Raw genomic sequence first — 19,395 nt, forward strand, 5'->3', positions numbered from 1 at the left:
GCCAAGGCAGCGTACTGTGGAATGTATGGAGGAAAGTACAGCCTAGTATGTGGTTTAAATGAGGAACATTCCTAACCAAGAGGCCACCCAATATGCACATTTACAGCTTCAAAAACACCTGTCAAAAAACAATAGCACCTGCAACTGGGGCTTTGTTTATCATGAAACACCCTCTGAAGTAACCATGCCCTGGGTATGCAGAGGGCATCCAGCCCTCTCTCCCTTACCTTCTCTTGGGAGCAGCCAGACTACTTATGTAGCACCAGTGGTGTGTACATGGTGCTCTAAAGACAAATAAGAAAATACATCCCTGTCCTAAGGAGCTTCAAATGTAAATGAGATGGATAAATCCACAGATAACAACAGAGCCTGGTGGATAAGGAGGAAGCACAGTGGAATAGAGAACAGCATAATCCCATGGCCAATCTTGAAATGACCACAGTACCCTTCTGGATCAAAGACAGTCTGAACTGAACATGGAAACATGGGCTCAGCTCCATTCAATGAGATGGGCATAGATTCCCATTCATTAGGAAAGTTGGTTTGTCATGGCACATAATAGCTGACCTACACAATGCAGGTGGCGGGGATTGGGGGGAGGTAGAGGGCAGCACCTTCTTTAGAGCAAAGTGTCCTTTATTTTACAATAAATCATTTAATGACAATTCATGAATAATTTAACCCTTTTCCAAACCCCATTCATTCTGCGGTACTCTGCAGCACCAGATGTGTGTAGAGCTTGACTTGTAAATGTTCCTGGGTGTCGGACTCAGTGCCAGGCTGGCTGGGGTGACAAAGACTAGAACTGAGGAAACCTGAAAAGCAGTGGTTTTTGTCACAGCAATCCTGGCAGCGACAGGATGGAAAATGAATGCGTCTGAGCTCAAGCACAACACCCATGATAGTAATGAGTGTTTCTCTTTGGCTTCCTGAGTCCAGGAAGGAGTAACCTGGCAGCTAGAGAGCTGCAGTCTCAGTATGTTTTATTGCTTTCAGGATTTTGCTCCTGCAGCATCTGCTGATTATCTGGGGAGCGTGAGCACCAATGGTGAGAGTGTTACTGGTTAGAACAGTGACTGAGAGCTCTTTGTCTTGATGGCTTCCATGGGGAGGTCCAGCTGTCCCTGGAGCTAGACAGCCAGATTGCACTCTCCTGTCCTTGTGGAAGAAGTCACTGCAGTTTATGACAGTTCAGAAATTGTGGCTTGGCTATCCTATTTCAAGCTCTGAGGATGTTCATCTGCCTGCACACTGAGCTGAAAAGCTTAGGAGTTTTGACTTAAAAGCAGACAGAGAGGCTGAGAATTTTCAACTCGGGTTCTTTTTGTTGAGGTAGATTCATTCCTATCACAATGGCCAAAAACATGGCAAGCTGTCCTCAGGCACAATCTGCACTGCTCAGAGCCACTTAGAAGTGTCAACTTAGCACAAAGATTTGGATGAAAGTTCAAGGGACAGGAGTGTCAACAAAGGGGAGAGTCACATTTTTAAACAATATCCTGGGATTCTGCAGAAATCACCCTCTCCCTCTTCCCCACAAGGCCATTTTTGACACTGTAAGCTGTTGTGTTTGGGGCCATTACAGAAGAATACACTACGGGTTTGTCCACACTACAAGTGCTACAGCCAAACAGCTGCAGCAATGCTGCTGTAGTGTAGACACATCACAGTGATGGAAGAGTTTTTCTATTGCTGTGGTAAATCCTCTCCCTTGAGAGGTGGTTGCTAGGTTGATGGAAGAATTTTTCTGAGGATCTAGCAGTGTCTACATCAGGGCTTAGCTCAGTTTAACTACATCTCCCAGGGTGTGAACTTTTCACACCTCTGAGCACTGTAGCTAGGTTGACCTAAGGTTTAGGTGTAGACCAGGCCTAACACTTCTTTACAAGGGGCATTTCACAGGACTCTGCAGCCCTCATATTGCAGGGGGGAAAGCAGGGGTGGGGGGCTTCTTGTTTACTAAGTTGACAAGTAACAAGTATTTAGTTCGCCTATTGAAAGGCCGGGTGACAACTCCTGGACAATGCTGAACAACAGTTATGTAGAACAATAATTCCGTTGCTGTGGAGATAACGATCTGCTCACAAACAGGAGAGGATGGGTTCAGCTGTGAGCGATGGAAGAAGCAGGAGGGAGAGATCCATTCAAAGAGCACCGGCCTTGTTTCAGGGCAGGAAACCCATCAGGGAATTCTTTCTAAATACAACAAAACATTTCCAAGTCTCCCACAATGAGCAGTTATCCCTTGCACACAAAAAAAGCAGTATGGAGGGATGGCCCATGGAGGCTACAGTATGTGTCTAGGCTGCTTGCATCAAGAGGGAGCACAGCATATTGATTTGATTTTGAATGTTTTATTGTCTGGTTTGTGAAACCTTTAATGTATCAGTGAGGGGCAGGTGCCTAAAATACAATAAATATTATTCTCCCTCTCCTGTCCTGTACTATACTTCTGTAACTCTGTCTATTGCAATCTGTTCAGTTCTCTTTTCCTTATTTGGATGATAAGGAATGGGGTCCACCCTGTTGCTTCTGAATCCCAGATACTTTGAGAGCTTCTGACTCTTTTTCAGACGACAGCATATCCCACAGCTGAGAAACAGAAAGCAAAGAGTGATCACCACCACCAGCAATACCATCAGGTAGCGATTTCCTATCTGATGAGGACAAAGCCACGTGGTCTTGTTGGCTATCTTAGCTGAGAAGTTCCTGTTCTTGTCCTGATAAGAGCACAGAGTTTCATTCAGATCCAACACATTCACATGGGCAGCTTGTAGAATTTCCAGCCAGCTCAGCGCACAACAGCTAAAGGGATTGCCAGCAACATTCAGATGACTGAGGCTGCTGGACCATCTCACGGTGGCAGGTTTCTCTAAGGCCTGGAGATTGTTATTGCGAATGTCCAGGTTTTCCAATGGAGAGCAGACAAGATCAGGGGGCAAAAGACTCAACTTGTTGTCTGACATGTCCAACTTTTTCAGCATCTTCAGACAAGGGAACTCTGTCTTGTTGTTGTCCATCTGGTTTCCTCTCAGAGAGAGCTTCTGCAAAGAGAATTCCAGACCCTCCAGAGCTCCTTTTGGCATGAACAAGTCTTCATTTTCAGACAGATCCAGGGAGACTAAAGAGGTTTGGTTGAATATGTAAGGATATAGCCTCACAATGTTGTTCCTACGTAAACTCAGATACTTCAGCTGCGGTAGGTCACAGAAGGATGTACAGTTACCTCTTTGAGCTGAGTTATGACCTATTGGGATCTCTCTTTTATTAGCATTCTGGCTCTCACAAGGCTGGAGGCGGTTAGAACCAAGGTCAAGTGTTTCCAGTTTGGGCAGAATACCAAAAAACCACTGTGGCAAGGAACGAATGAAATTGCCTTGAAGATCCAGTGACCTCACCGACAGAAAGGCATTGTCATGCATCGCGCCTGGCTCCTTGCTTTCCATATCACCAGGAGGTGACTCCACAGCTATATTATGGAGACAGTTCTTAGCCATATTGAGATTCTGGAGGGAGCTCAGATTATGAAGGAAAGTAACTGGGAACAAATACAACAGGTTACTGCTGAGATCTAAGTCAGTTATCTTTGACAGTCTAGCTGCTGCATTGTAAATATTCAAGGATATGTTAGGTCTTGCCATCTCATCATACCGCAGTCTGAACTCTGCTGTACTGGTGGAACTTGGAGCCAAAGAGGCTATGGCGTTATCAGAGAGGTTTAAGTGTGTGAGGCGATGCACCTTGGGAAGCTCTGGAAAGTAGATCAGTTTGTTATGACTCAGATCTAGCACCTGAAGCTGGTAGTGTTCCTTTCTTTCCTCTGTAACAAAGAATTCCAGGGCATTGTAGCTGAGATTTAAAACTTGCAGCTGTGTGAGGCTGAAGCCCGAGATACAGTGAAGAGAATTCATAGCTAAATTCACCACTTTTAGATTTAATAGAGCCTCAAAAGCTCCCTCCTCTATTTCCGTGATGTAGTTGTTGTTAAGGTTGATCTCTCTCAGCTTTAGAGTTCCCTGGAACATGCTCCCTGGCAGCTTGGTCATCTTGTTCCAGGACAGATCCAGTTTCTTTAAAGAGGTGAGATTGCTGAAGTACCAGGCTGCCATATCACTGTCCAAATTATTTGCAGAAAGGTCCAGGACCTTTAGATTCTTCAGTGACCCGAAGGCTCTTCCGTTGGTGAAGTAATTCCTATCAAGGTGGTTTGCAGCTAGGAGCAGAGAGTGAAGATGAGTTAGAGGAGTCAGGGCCATTTCTGACACAGTTGCCAACTGGTTGAAATGCATATTGAGGTGCTCTAGCTGCCCTAACTTTGATGTGCAGCTTTCCGTCAGGTTTTGGATGAAGTTGTCAGAGAGGTCGAGTTGCTTAACCCCATGGCCAAGCTTCTCTGGAAATGTGCGGAGGCCAAGACCTTGGCACGAGACCTGAACTGAGCTCTATGGAGAAACAAGGAAAGCTATCAATGAGAGTGAAGGAGCTCAGCCCACACCTCATTTCAGATGTGGCTCCATTCCTATCACACACACCTTACTGCAGTTTGGAATTTATACTAGAAATCCTCAGACACAAGCATGCTAACCCCCTTAGGCAAGTACTTTGGCCGTGGCAGACTGAGATCAAGGCATAAGCTCCTTCACACACAGTTTCTAGCATAATCACAAATCCAACCTTGTGGGTTGGGAAGCTCTTTCAGAGCTGTAGGGGGTTGTGACCTGGCTTTCTGAGGTACAGTGGGGGCTGGAACTCAGAGCCGTCCCTTGGGTAGGGTGAATCAGGGCAACCATTCTGGGCCCCATGCTTTGGGGGCCCCTGTGGACTGAACCGATTGGCCAGCGAGGCCTGTTCCGAAAGTGATGGATTCGTCACTTCTGCCCCGGGTCCTGCACTCCTTTAGGGAGGGTCCTGCTGGCACTATTACCTTCAGAGAAGCCCCTGAATAAGCCCAGGTTATTGGTGTGTGCTGCTGAAGCCCCCCAGCCTGGGTGACACAGATGCACCTGTGCTGGGTCAGCAGATCACAGCTTAGACTCAATGAAGGAACCACACAGCACCTCTGCTCCCTCTCCTGAACAAAAATAAGGCACAAGGGAGGCAGACAGCTCCCAACTGCTAGGTCACCACAGTTCATTGGCTGCTCTCAGGTACCATCATCACTGACCCCTCTACCAGCAAGGGTCTGTGCCACACTCACTGGGCTGCAGAAGGGTATGAGACTGCGTGAAGTCTGCCAGCTGCATCCCAGAGCCTAGGCTGCAGTGGGGTGCATATCCTGATGGCTCCACTGTGCCATGTGCCACTCCCCCAAGCACAGCCCTCAGACAGGCATATATTCAAGGAGGGGACAGGGAAGTAAGAATAGTTACCATTGGGACCTGCCTAGTCATTTCCTATTCCACAATGAGAAACCTCAATCCTCTGGCAGCCACAATCCTCCCTCAAGTGTCAAGTGATCCATCCCACCTCCTCTAACCACAGCCTATCACTTAGTGAGCAGGAAAAGACCCAGCCAGGGGGTGTGATCAAGCAGGAGGCAATGCCATGATGTCTGTCCCTTGTTTTAAACAGTTTGTCATTCACCTGAGTGACTGGCTGGGAGCTAGATCCAGCTTTAGCGCCTGGCCATGAAGAAAAAAAGATGCCTAGGAGTTAGTACTCTCACTGTCATTGGAAAGACTGAGTTTGATTTCAGGCCCATGTTCCCTTGCTCTCCAGGCCAAGACAACCAGGGAGTAGAAACTGGGTGGGTATAAGGGGAGGAGAAAGCCATCGTTCTCATTGCTTATAGGGGCCCAGATGGTCTCCTTCTCTCTCTGCTCTGTCCCCCACATTTTAATTCTATAGATCTGGTGTTTCACCAACTGGTCGCCAAAGGGGAGCCACCCTGGAGATCAGTCACAGAAAAGTGGGGGAGGAACAGACAATACAGGGTGACAAGATGTGTCCAAGGTATCTAGCATTTCCTGGCCCGGACATACAAGAGCTGTGTAAAGCCTCACTCAGACACATGGTATCCAAAAAGCTGCTCAAGACAGAGTCTGTCTGAAGATGAGGGGTAACGATATCACAGGGCGACAAAAATGAAAGCACCTGGGTACAAGGCTAATGGTCAAAGGGGGGAGATTACAAGGCAGAGGTGTGGGGAGAGAGGCTTGAAGACAAGGTCTGAAAGTCCTTGCAGCAGAGAGAGACAAGAAAGTGTAAGAGAGGGGACATTAAAAAGACAGGCTATGAAAGGAGTGGCTGCTAGGCTGAGGTGGTCAGAGTTTTGGGGGATGGTTTTCAAAATCTGGTTTTAAACTTCCATTTGCCCCCTTCAGTATCACAGCAGGGTATGAGCACAACCAGCACTTCCTGTCTCAGACCCACCGGGGGCATCATTTGGCTATTAAATCACAAAGGATCCTGGGTAATTAGCCTTACCTGCTGGCATGGCAGAGGCTTTGGGCTCACCTCCGCACTAGGCTGGGCTTTGAGAACAGATGGGAGCAGCCAGAGCAGCAAATATCCTCTTTCAGCCAGCCGGTGTTCTGACAGAAACATGATGGACTCCAGGAGCAAGCAGCCCCTTCCCACCGCTTCTGTGCTGTCATATGGGCTAAGGGAGAGGAAGACTTCTATATAAATAGGCTCCAGTGCAGGCTTGGGGAAGGAGATAGTGTGTGGGAGTCCCAGCTACAGTACTGGGAAAATAAAGATATATGCCTCTGACGGGGAAAAACAGTGCATGAAGCCACAAGGGAAAGAGAAACTAGGGAACAGGGGGTGGAGATGCCACTGCACATGCTTCCAGGTGATAATTTGAAACTATAAAGGAAATAAATATCAGAATGGAGCAGACAAAGCCCAGGGAAGGAGAGGAGTTTTTGTGGGGCTTCCCCAGTTTGGAAACCACATTGTTGTCCAAAGGGTTTGTCCTAGGGTCTTATCTGCTGCCACTTCCTGCTGTGCTCTGGGACAGAACTCATAGCTAAGCCTGGTTAACTTGTATAAGGGATCCCAAGCGAACAATTTGACACTGTAGGAAATGCTGGGCTCAGGCTAGCACCTAAGACTGGATGGTGCCACCAGGCAAAATGTAAACTGGAAGAGTAGGGCCCCCTTTGCTGCCCAAGCTGGAATAGTCACAAGGTGGGAGGTGCTGGACATCTGAGGGGGATTGAATCCCTTGCTGTGGTCATAATCAGCACTGGTGTCCTTGTTAAGCACAACTGGCCATGCCTTCCTCCAGGAGGTGGGGGAGACGAGGCTGGAGTGAGCCTGGAGAGGGAATTCCCTTCTCCCTCTTTGGGCTACTGCAGCTCATGCAGAGGGAAATTTTACAACAATACCTGACCCTTTGCTGGGGAGCGAATGCACCAAGGGTTTTACCATCCAGCTCCCATGAATGAGTCACTCAGCACAGTCCTGAGGTGAAGTCCAGCTCACACCCTCACTAGGGGTTTCCTGCACCTGGAGTATCCCATGGGCTCCACTGGTGCTTCTGCTAGGGGGTGCCCAGTCTCCCACAGCCCATGGGCTGCTTCTATTCCCAAGATCAGAGTAGCCTCCCAAAGGGATGGAGCCTCCCTGAGCTACATCAAAAGAGAGGTGAGGGCAGAAGAGATGGGCTCATAGAGGTGGCCTCAGTTTAAACCCCTGGTATTCCACCTCCCCTCCTGCCCCCCAGACAGTAACAAATGTACCAACTCAACCACACAGCTCTGAGCAGCAGCAGCAACCAGCAAGAGCCTTTCACCTCCAGTGTAGGGCGCAGTGCAGAGAAAACAGAAGCCATCACTGGGGTGAGTGAGCAGTGAGTCTGCAGTCTCAGTCCAGGGCTCAGCAAATAGATGTTCACAACATCCCTTCACCCCCAGTCAGGGCCGTTTCCAGGGTTTTTGCCACCCTAAGCAGCAAAAAGAAAAAGCCGCAATCGCGATCTGCAGCTCTACTGCCGCCGCTTCAGTCTTCAGCGGCAATTCGGTGGCTAGTCCTTCACTCAGAGAGGGAGTGAGGGACCTGCTGCCGAATTGCCGCCGAAGACCTGGACGTGCCACCCCTCACCATTGGCCACCCCAAGCACCTACTTGCTGGGCTGGTGCCTGGAGCTGGCCCTGCCCCCAGTTAGCCCCGAACTGAATGGGCCACAGAGACTGACCATCTGTCTTTCCTTGGTGGCGCTTAGTATAGGGTGGAACAGGCATGGACAGGAGCCAGGAGTATATGTGGGTGATGGGAGGGGGAACTTGTGCTGCCACTGCTCACTGCATTATCACTATGCCCTCCTCCCAGGAACGTGATGGTGCAAAGCATGGCTAGAAGATAATTGCCTGGTAGTTACACTGCACTGGGGAGAAAGAGGAGAGTGAGGGGATTTTCCTATGACAGCCTCATATTTAGGGTGACCAGATGTCCCATTTTTATAGGGACAGTCCCGTTTTGGGGGACTTTTTCTTATATAGGCATCTATTTCTCCCCCCCTCCCTTTTTTTCCCCACAGTTGCTGTCTGGTCACCCTACTCATATTAGCTCCCTCAGTACCAGCATATCTCAAAAAAGAATTTTTCTGTAGTCACATATCCAGGACCACTCTGCCACCTACTGGTTGGTCCATACATATCACAACAAAAATGTCTGGCTGCTGAGATATTTTGCTAAGTGCACTTTTTTGTTTGTTTGGCTCAATGCTGTTGACTCTTCATTCCTTTCCTGCAGCAGGCAGCACTGCCACTGCCCAGTTTGCACAAGAGCTTATTTTGCAGCGGTTGTTTTAGATGTTTCCTAATAGGCTATTTCCCCAGCTCCTGGTGTCTTCGGTGAAGGAATATGGTGTAGTCTTAAAAGGAGATGGAGCACAGTGGAGCTGAGCTAGGCCTGCATGTTAGATTTTTCATCCTCTTGCTGGTTTACATGGTGGGAAAGCTCTTTGTTTCTTATGGTTCAGGGCTCAAGCAAAATACAGTGCTGAGGGTCACATGCACCTCAGTGAATAAACAGGGTTCTTATGAGTGAGTAGAGAATCCTGTGGAAGTTCTAGTCTCTGGACTAGAAAACCAGGTACAATGCTTTAAACCCATTTTCTTCATCAGGCTTCACTGGGTGCAGGGCCCCTGAAGGCGTCAGCTCTTCTAAACCTTGCTTGGTCATATTGGTTCTATTGAAGGCCTGGGTTCAATGCTATGAAGGCAAAGACAGACCTTAGAGAGAACAAGCCTTTATTGTTCTTTTAGAGACAATCAAAAGAGGTCACAAAATGTGTGCAGCTCCAAAAAATGTGGAATCTCCAACTAGGGAGACGCTGGCCTGCAGCTCTCAAGCTCACCTCCTCCATCCAACTTCACCACCCCTAGCAAGGAGCAGAGGAGGGGGAAGGGAGTACAGAGAAGGGAACAAAGTTAACCTCTCTACTGGTATGGGTGACATAACTCCCTAGCACAAGACCCAGGCTCTGTGCATCCCCTAGCCTTTTTCCACATCCCCAGAGTGTCAGATGGGGGAACCCAAACAAACTCCTCTGTGCACTTTAAACAGCTGGTTTAGGCCTTTAGGGTGAAATTAACTGAAAGTCCCTGATCAGACTCTGGCACACTCATGTACTCCTTGGAGAATCCCCAGCATTTTCATCCAAAGGCTGGGAATTCCCTGTGCCTATCCATATCTATTCTTCCCTTTGGAAGAGGAAGAGGTGTCAGTGCTGGCACCAATGACAGCCGCAATAGTGCTGGGCATATCTGCACCATCTGGAACACACTCTCAAAGAGAACTGTGCCTTGGGTAGGCTCCGTCCTGGGAAATATCTTGGTGCTAGTGCAGATACCTGTAGTGCCAGGAGAGGTATCTTGTGCTGAAGATAGTGCCATGATGAGTTTGGCACCATGAAAAAGAGAGCCTGCTTGGACCCCTGAATGCAGGGCCACATGAGTATTGAACATGGCCCTGCATAATATCTTTCACGAGGCAAGTTGAATTGGGCTTTCTGGAGTGGACCAGAAGAACTTACACAGTTGGTTCAGAGGGGATACCATCTTCCTCCATTATGTTCTGGATTGAAGTTGGAGGCAAATATTGCTGTTGGGATTCAAGCAGTGGCAATGTAGTCAACAGCTTTGAGGGGGGTTCTCCAACAAGATAAATTGATGGTGGTGATGGTATCAGCACTGAGGCCTGAGCTGAGGAAGAGTATGTGCCTAAGGTGACTGCAGCACTGGTAAGGAGTCCTCAAAGGAAATGTGTCAGTGCTGGAGGAGAATGATGCCTCCTATTTTTCTTCTCCTTGGCCTCTCTCTGCAAGTTGGATGCTGCTTCTTTTCCTTCTTCTCTGGGGCAGGGTCACATGGAGATCTGGAAGCCTGCCTTTTGCTTATAGCATCGACCAGCATCTATTCTAACAGGACCAAAGGAGTCTTCAGTGCTGTCACAGACCATTGTGCCAGTGTGGACTGTCTACATGGAGCTTGTGGTGAAGGATGGTGCCAGACGGAAAGCTCAGCCTCTGCAAGCATTAACTTCGGAAAGGTGGACCTCGGGCCCGATATTGAGGGAAGTGCCAAGGCAGAAGTGGCTAGGTGCATCTCTGGCCTCTTTAGAGAAGATCTCAGCACAGAAGCAGACCTCAGACCTCCTGCAGGAGTATCAGGTCAGTCTGCTCGGATGCTTGCAGCCTGAGCTACCTGTCCCTCTTTGTCTGAGGAGTACAACATGGCAAGTTGTGCACTGGGACACTATGTGTGATTCTCCCAGGCCTGTGGCATGGACATGTGTATCCATCTCAGTGAAGATGGCTGAGCAAGGTGCTCATCTTTTGAACCCCATATGGAATTTGAGATCAGGCATGGTCCTGGAGATAACCCAAGGCCAACATCCAAGTAACAAAAATTAGCAGTAATTAGCTGTGACTATCCAAAGAGCATAGGCTCACAGACCAGGGAGCTAGTGCCATTAGTTCTTCGCGGCAGTGGCAAAGGAACTGAGGTGGCTGGGGGGTGCACTCCCTTATACAGATGGAACCAGTGATGTCTTCCAAATACAAGTGCGCTACTGTACCCCCCAGGGGCAACTGCTTTTCTGTACAGCTCCACAGCTCAGCATCAGAGGCACTGAATCCCATTAGTGGGAATACACAGAGAACCTGCTCTTGTGACTTGACACTGCTTCTGGGTGTTTCTCAGACAGAACTAGACTGGGGAGGCTGGGCAGTACCAGGCCAGACATGCTGGATCTGGCTGTTCTAATGGTTTCAGCAACATGGCCCAGTCAAGGGGAGAAGGGAGGAGTGGCCACTCACCAGCAGTGCAACAGGCATTAGTGCTGTAATGGGCCAGCATATTCTGCATACAGGAATAAGCTGGTAACTTTAGGATCCCTGCCTCACACCACAGTCTTCCTTCTCTGAATGAGGTGACCTGTCGGCAGGTCCAAGATATAATACAGCACCTGCAAAACAAATGGCACAAAGCAGAGAGCGCAGATACTTCACAGGGAATCTCTCCCCCACCAGTCTGAGTCCCAGCATGGTTCAGAGTGAGCAGGTGTCTATCACAACACACACCATCACATCTGGCCCTGACTAGCCCCTTTGTTGACAGACTCAGTAGAGAGGCCAAAGAGACTGAGTCCCCCTTTCCCACTTAGTGGGAGCTCTTCAGGGCTGGGGGTAAGGCACACGGGCAGGGAATGGAGTGTGCACCTCCCATCAGCACAACCATCTCACTTTGGACTGAAAATAAGGCTCCTGCTTTGCAGTAATGCCTCTACCCTGGGATTTTGGCTAATGGGGTACAGTTCACTCCCTTCTTTTGCCTACTTAATGCCCATTCCCAGCTGGATGCCTGTATCTCTGAGGGCTGAGATTCCCCAGTCACTGAGATCTCTCTGGTGTCCAGGCTTCAAGCAGAGGGAGCTCTGTTGCACTCATCTTAGGGAATGGGCCATGAGTGTGAGCTGTGAACTGCTCTAGATCCTGCTCCCCAGGCCATATATCAGGGAGTTACTGTTCATCTGTAATGGGCCAGTTCTGCTTTTCTCTCAGGCTGGCTCCCTTCTTGCTAGTCACTCTCTACGGGGTGATTACAGTCAAGAGTGGCCCTAGCCATTTTGCCAGCCAGGGCAGAAAACATTTTTGGTGCCCTCCTGCCCTATATTTGGGGTTGGGAAGGAATTTTCCTCCAGGGCAGATTGGCAGAGGCCCTGGAGGTTTTTTGCCTTCCTCTGCAGCATGGGGCATGGATCATTTGCTGGAGGATTCTCTGCAGCTTGAGGTCTTCAAACTACAATTTGAGGACTTCAATAACTCAGACATAGGTTAGGGGTTTGTTACAGGAGTGGGTAGGTGAGATTCTGAGGCCTGCACTGTGCAGGAGGTCAGACTAGATGATCATAATTGTCCCTTCTGACCTTAAAGTCTATGAGTCTATGAGTGACCAATCAGCAAGCAAAAATGGCCAGCCAATCAGAGCTGAGGAAAACAAAAAAGCCAAGTGGAATAGCAGTACTGTGCCCTGGAAGGAGGCGCCTGCTCGCCTGACCCTAGAACCAGTCCTGAGTACAGTATCATCTGGCTCCACACGAATCCAAGGGAGGAGACAAATGACCATTACTGAACAATTTTGCAGAGGTCAGGGTTCTTTGCCATTAAAACAATGCAGCAAAAGGGAGCCCTAGAATGCAAAAATCATAGGGCAGGCCCCCAAAATGATAAGATTGGCTTAAAAATCATGAGATTTAAAAATATAAATCTGGGGGGTTCTTTTCTCTTCTGAGCACTTAGAGTGCACTCAGTTCACATTTTCAATATTTTCTCTGCAACCATAAATACCAGAAACTTTCATTTTTAAATAAAAGCTGTGATTCTCATTCAATCTCAATCTCAGTAGCTGGGGCTTTAAGAAAAATACCAGATATGGGGAGACTCATCATACACTTGTGAGAATTGGCAACACAAACTGCAATCAGAGAGAAGGTTCTTAAGGGGAAAAAAATAAGTATTTCAGCCGTAACTGAACTAGGTCAGATCAGGAAAAAGCTTTATTTGCAAAGAAAATACTGACAATTTACATAAACTTACATCCCAGTTTATATACATTATGTATATTTTATATACAGATAGCGTCTTGAATGAAGATGCTGACTCACAGCGCAGCATCACTAGATCAGTGTGCAGCTCACACAACAGTAAGATGGGCTTGGAGTTGCTATATCTTTGACCAAAATTCCTCTGCCATAATATTTTCATTAACGAGCTTGAGTGAAGGTTTGCTGGAAGCAATGATTCATAAACCGTTTACTCAATTAAAGGCAATGACACATAAACCCCATCTTGTAAGGGGTACATTTGTAAAGGTATGCAACAACGGCAACAAAATACATTATTGCTTCCTATTGCAAACTCAAGTGGGTAGAGTATACAATCCAGGAGCCAGAAAAACTTATCTGCAGGATGATGGGGGTAATAAAAAGGGAGAGGGACCTTGCTGCATGATAGACTCAGATTCAGCCTGCAAAAACTAGATGGCTGGCACTGCTTAGTCCAAGTCACCAAAGGTTTTGTTCCCAATGCTCCCAACAGGCACAGTCTGCTCTCAGAAGAGATAGCTGGAAGAGATGGAGGCACAGAATAATGAGAATAATAGTACACTGCTATTTGTTTCAACAGTGAGTGAGCTCCTGTACGCACCAAATAGTGTTTAGCCTGCATTCAAACTTATTTGCAGCTTTTCTGCATTCCAAAAAGATTAGAAAGCATCTCAGTGAGATGCCTAGCCCGAACACAGCACTTGTGGATAAATCCTCAATTCAGTGGGGTGACCTTTAGACTACTATAAAATACACAGTTGCTTCTCTTTGCTCTAGAAACTTGTGGCAATGCTGCTGTGTGCTGGAGAATAGCAACAGGATTCTGTTTCGGGGCAGGAGGCAATGGGCTCTAAAACTGGAAAGACCAATAAGTAGCTGGACAGCTTTGGAAGCTTGACTCTTCACTGTCTCCCAAGAGGGATAAAAGGGCAGAATTGCTGAGATGAGGGGGTTCCTCCCAACCTGTAATGGCTCCCATGGTTGTGAGAAAAATTGAACCATCCAGCTTAATTTGTTCAATTCAGAATGCTTATCTAAACAGAAATGCTGGCACTCTTCCATCAAAGCATTGTAATTTCTAGTGTTCTTTAAGAGGAACATCGCAGCCCAGTGATGACCAGGCACGATTGTCAGTAGGAGCAGGGCTATCTGAGTCCTCAATAGGTTAAAAAGGCAACCTGCTTATCTGTATAAGAAAGGCACTTGGGGATAGCAAAGGCAGCAGGTCAGTCATTCTCTGGTAGCCAGCTCACAATTAAAGGCATCTACTGCAGATATTTGCTTCTTTTAACAATGGCCTGACTGTAGCAGCTTTTCCAGTTTCTCTAAAAATTGTCTCCACAGAAAGAGTTTTGGAGGTTTAAATTGTCTATTGTAAATCAGTAACCATTTGCTACTTTTCTGCAACTGGGGTCCAGCTAGCAATCAAATGACAGTTAAGGCTCACTGGTAAGGGCGGAGGAAGTAGATTGCCACTCAAAGGGAAAAGGCTGAGACACAAACAGGAAGGCAGCAGGGGCTGCATTTGCAGAGCACAGCACTACACACCAGAATTCCTGATATGCTCGACATTTGTCCATTAACAAAGCACTCCCTTTTCTCAACCTGATTAGCAACTGACGCCTGTCAGAACGGAAGACATCACAGTGGATGACTGAAGCAAGCCCCTATTTTCCTTAGAATCTTGTTAAATTCTCTCACAGTATCTCTTTTCGCCCTGGAGACTACAGTCTGGTCTCACACCTCTTCTGCTCAAGTCCTTTCTTTGCACCACCAGAAAATTAATCAGGGGCCCTGAGATGTCGCAGAAAGAATCCATGCTATAACCTAGGTCAGGGTGGGCAAACTTTTTGGCCTGAGGGCCACATTGGGGAATAGAAATTGTATGGTGGGCCATGAATGCTCACAAAATTGGGGTTGGGGTGTAGGAGGGGGTGAGGGCTTTGGTTGGGGGTGCAGGTTCTGGGGTGGGGCTGGAGATGAGTTTGGGGTGTAGGAGGGTGCTCTGGGCTGGGACCGAGGGGTTTGGAGTGGGATCTGGGCTGGAGCAGGAGTGCGGGGTCAGGTTCTGGCTGCGGGTGCGGGCTCTGGGGTGGGGCTGGGGATAAGAGGTTTGGGGTGCAGGAGGGTACTCTGTGTTGGGATTGAGGGGTTTGGAGTGTGGGAGGGGGATCAGGCCTGGGGCAGGAGGTTGGGGTGTGGGAAGAGGCTTGGGGTGCAGGCTCCGAGTGGCTCCCGGAAGCAGTGGCATGTCCCTTCTCCGGCTCCTAGGTGTGGAGCGGACCCTGACCCTCAAAGCAGGGCCATGCTGCGGCTTCCAGGAGCCGCGTGGTGCGGCCCCGACCCAATGCCTCAGCTGGAGAGCCGGAGTAGGGCCGAGCTGCATGGTGTGGCCCCCGGCCTGGCACCCTGGCTGGAGTGCCAGAGTGGGGCCAAGCCGTGTGGTGCCATCCCGACCCAGCTCCCCAGCAGGAGCTCGGGGACCGGCTTAAAATGGCTCGCAGGCCGGGCTGTAGTTTGCCCACCCCGACCTAGGTGAACTTATAATAAGTTAAGTCATTTTAAGAATGTCATCTAATACTCCATTAATGAGATTTTGCTGCTAGAAAAGCCATTGGCTTTTCATTTATAAAAAGGCTCTTTATGGCTCAATTCACTCTCTCATGGAGTTACATTCACTTATGCCAGTAATGAATATGGCCCTTAACATACTATCAGAGTTCTTCAGGTCATGTGCTCCCCAATCTCCTGTGCTCGATGCTGTGGAACTCAAGTTATAATGAATTCACCATTTGGTCTAATGCAAAATCAGAAAAGGTGCATTCTACTAACTGAACATACAAAAAAATTAAAGCTGATGAGGAAGGCGCTATTCTGTTCCTTCCGGAGTCCTTCATTGCTGTTCTATGTACATGCCAGGAGGAGTGCTAGACAGAGATACATGGTGCTCCCCACAGTGAGTGTTCTGCCTTTGCACAGATGGAATATTGCTGCTTAGTGGAAGCCTTATCATTCAACTCGGAATCATGGGGCCTAGCACAATGGGACACAAGAGCATAACTAACTCCATCATGCTCTTCCCTGTCATTTCACTACTTTTGCTTGTCCCTAGTCTTGTCGTTTAAGTAGACTATATTTAAAAGTATACTTGTTAATGAGTTGGTTAACAGAGGTTCCCATCACAAACATTTCCCAATTTCATTGTTATCTGAAGAATGTGTCTTTCTAATCGATTCTGAGGGAAACAAACCACTGAAAACTAGTTAAATGTCCTAATGCTCATGCTAGTCCAACATGTTGAGGATGGAAAGGAGGCAGATCATATGAAGAAAAGAATAATAGGGAATTGTGTCATGCACTTATGGCATAACTATACCCCTCCAACGAGTAGCGAGGTCTGAACTCAAAGGCTAGTTCCCCCTATGACGCATTTCTCTCATAGGAATGTCAGTCTTTGGAAGGTGCTTTTCTCCTTATACATTGACATCGCTCATGATGAATGGGGAAGAACATTGAAGCTAAGGGTACTCTGGGCTAAAGAGTACAGGTTGGCACCTTTGTTGACTAATCCAATTCCTGCCTTTGTGGTGCTGCTGGAGGGTCATTTTCAAATGCCAATAGGTTATCACTGTCAAGTAGCCTTTATTGGTAAAGAGGAAGGTAGCACCAGGCTGTCTGTTTAGGATTTTCTTCCAATCTCCAGAAATTCATTTTTATTTTAATATATTGACTGAGCTATCACCCTCCCATATATAATCTGTATTTTTGGGGAAAGCTCTGTTCAAAGATGGCCAGTTTATTTTGAATAAAGCCCTTTCCTCTTCCCGAATTCAAGTACAGCTCTTGGATTTAGAGTTCACCAGTCAAATGGAAATAGTAGGAAAGAGCTGCTCAGAAAGCCTGAAGAAACATTCTTCTAATTTTTCCGTTAATGCCTAAAAGGTACATTGGGACTAGAATCAGTTGAGTCCAGAGAAAAGAGAAGTGGGAAGGGTGTGTATGCGTTGGACCAAAGTTTTCAGTACAGGTCGTGCTGGAAAATAGTTAATCACCACTTATTACACTGTCTTTCTGATAGAGAAAGGCAGACAAGAAATGAAAGATTCTTCACTAGTATAGGAAAAGAATAAAGCACCTAGAACTCAGCACATAATTGCCAATAACAGAAAAGATTTCCCTGTTTGCTTGTATATGTTAATCTTAAAAAAACCCATTTCAGTGGATGCTGCAGTGTATGTGTGTGTGTGTAGCCGTGTTTGCAGCAGGCTGCACTACGAAGCCTATGTAAATATTTCCTCACATGCAACAAGTTAGTTTTGTAAAATCACAAGTTGCTGTTGCAACACCACCACTTCCAGGAAGTGCCCATTAGAGCAACTTAAACCTCTGGGCACATGGCAGGAGCTTAAAAGTACCAGTGGCACTGAAACATCTCGTGGTCATTGCTGCCTAGAACATCTCAATGCTGGGCTTGCAAAATGGTGAGAGAGTTTTTTATGTGGTATCATTTTATTTTGTGACTATGTTTTAATGCTCATCAAATGCTTATTACATTTGCAGCTTGCTTCCAAGCCTCGTAACGAAGCACTCAACCTACTTATTCTTACAGCCCAGAGGATGAACACCACTGTCTAGGGCGCATTCTCACCTTTCACACTGCAATGCCATTGCCCTAAAATTGAACTCTCCCTCGTAGGTGGAGAAACCCCACAGGTTTCTTGCCCTCAGTGTGAAAAGGCAGCAGTGCATGAGTGCCTAGAGAGAACAACTCATCAGAAAGTCTGTCTTTTCTCGCCTTCTGCCACTGCCATGGATGCTATAGCTAGTGCAACATAAAAGCAGGAAACCCATATCATTCTCACCAGAAATCTCTGGTGAGGACCACAGAGCAGAATATCAGTGCAGTAATACTTGAAACACTGAGGCAAGAAAGGACATGCTAGCCTTTCTTCCTCACAATGCTTTCTCAACTGCCTTTCCAATACAAGTCTCCACGCAAATCACAGGTGACCTTGCTCTTCCTGTATCCACGTAAAGAAATAAATAGCTCTGGATCAGTTTTCTTTGTGGCTGGATTATAGAACCCCCTCATATTCTTATGAAAAGCAGCACTGTGCAGTTCTGGGAGACTCCATGTATACGCCAAGTTCATCTAAGATGTTGGTGCGTCTCCTAGCCGTATGGCCCCAAAGAAAGTCGTGTGCTTGCTCATGTTGATGGAGATGTCAGCATGGACCATTTTCACTGCAATCTTCTGCCTGGCTTTGAGGAGGCAGACTCCAGCTGTGTAACAGGTGTTGAAGTTGGTCTTGCCTGTCTCAATACTCCGGGTGCATTGTAGGAATGGCTTTTCATCCACCACCACCTCATAGCTGGCAAAATCTGTGAAGTTTATGTAGTACACCTATGAAGCAGGAGGAAGAAATGGTGTTATGGAGAGGCAGAGGGTGTTTGTGCACCAGGAAACCACCCACTTCTTGCTGCAAATGTCCTCATGCACGTGCACCTTTCCTCATTTAAACACGGACCACTTCCATAGTCCCTCTATACCTACATCTACAGTGGGCTGGCTAGTTTTCAGGATCTCACAGCCCCCTATAACCTGCCATTAATAATGCTCTAGGATGAGCTATCTGAGGTGCTTTCAAAGTCATCTGCTATTATAGGGGATACACAGACTCTTGAGCTCAGGCCTGGGCAGGTAAATGAAAGGGGAAATGATCTTCAAATACTTGGATTGAATGTATAATATTAATAAACCTGCTATTTTTAAGTCCCCCCAGCAATTCTGTTACTGATTCAGGACATTTAAGTTTTAACCTTGTTTTATTTTTATTTTCCTGCAAAGGCTGTTCCACTCCCTTTAAAACATTGATATGAAGACTGAAGGATGTATGGTAGAACTCTGTATGGAGAGTGGTGATCTCAGAGGACAATGGCAGGGCTCATCCATCTGATGAGGAGAAGCCAGTCATCCTGGAGGCAATGGGTATTTGTTAGTTTTCCATAGTCTGTGGACTTTCACTGAGTTGTACCCCATCCTATTGATGCACGGCTGAAAGGAAATCCTGTCACTGCACAGACACTTCCCAATAGACGCTCATCTCCACCTCACTGCTAGCATATTGCCCCAAACAAAGAAAAAGGTTAGCGCTACTTTTTCACAGGACAAAGTTTTCAGTACTGAAATGCTGTTGCCAGCAATTGTCAGTGTGAGTTTAAGGGAACAATTTTACTCCAATTTGCCGCCTATATATTGGTGCCCAGCTCCATGGAAGAGACTCTAAGATTAACTCATTGATGTCTGGAATCTGCATTGCCTGCCTCGGAACTGTTACT

The 19,395-nt window shown here is 47.3% G+C and overlaps 2 protein-coding genes across 2 annotated transcripts in view; both read right to left on the bottom strand.

The window, feature by feature from the left end:
- Positions 1 to 689: 689 nt before the first annotated feature.
- Positions 690 to 6,579, bottom strand: LOC120372043 (transforming growth factor beta activator LRRC32-like). The gene is made up of 2 exons (XM_039488737.1): positions 6,427 to 6,579; positions 690 to 4,442 (listed from the first exon to the last, which is right to left on the bottom strand). The coding sequence occupies exons 1-2, from the start codon at positions 6,544 to 6,546 to the stop codon at positions 2,445 to 2,447; spliced, it is 2,118 nt and encodes a 705-aa protein (XP_039344671.1). The 5' UTR covers positions 6,547 to 6,579; the 3' UTR covers positions 690 to 2,444.
- A 6,423-nt stretch (positions 6,580 to 13,002) lies between these two features.
- EDA (ectodysplasin A) overlaps positions 13,003 to 19,395 on the bottom strand; it is a 209,207-nt gene continuing 202,814 nt past the window's right edge. Inside the window, exon 8 of the mRNA XM_039488739.1 lies at positions 13,003 to 18,460. Within this exon, the coding sequence (XP_039344673.1) occupies positions 18,209 to 18,460 (252 nt within the window). The 3' untranslated portion in view covers positions 13,003 to 18,208. The remainder of the gene's footprint in view (positions 18,461 to 19,395) is intronic.

The sequence above is a fragment of the Mauremys reevesii genome, linkage group 9, assembly GCF_016161935.1.
Source record: "Mauremys reevesii isolate NIE-2019 linkage group 9, ASM1616193v1, whole genome shotgun sequence".
NCBI classification, from domain to species: domain Eukaryota; kingdom Metazoa; phylum Chordata; order Testudines; family Geoemydidae; genus Mauremys; species Mauremys reevesii.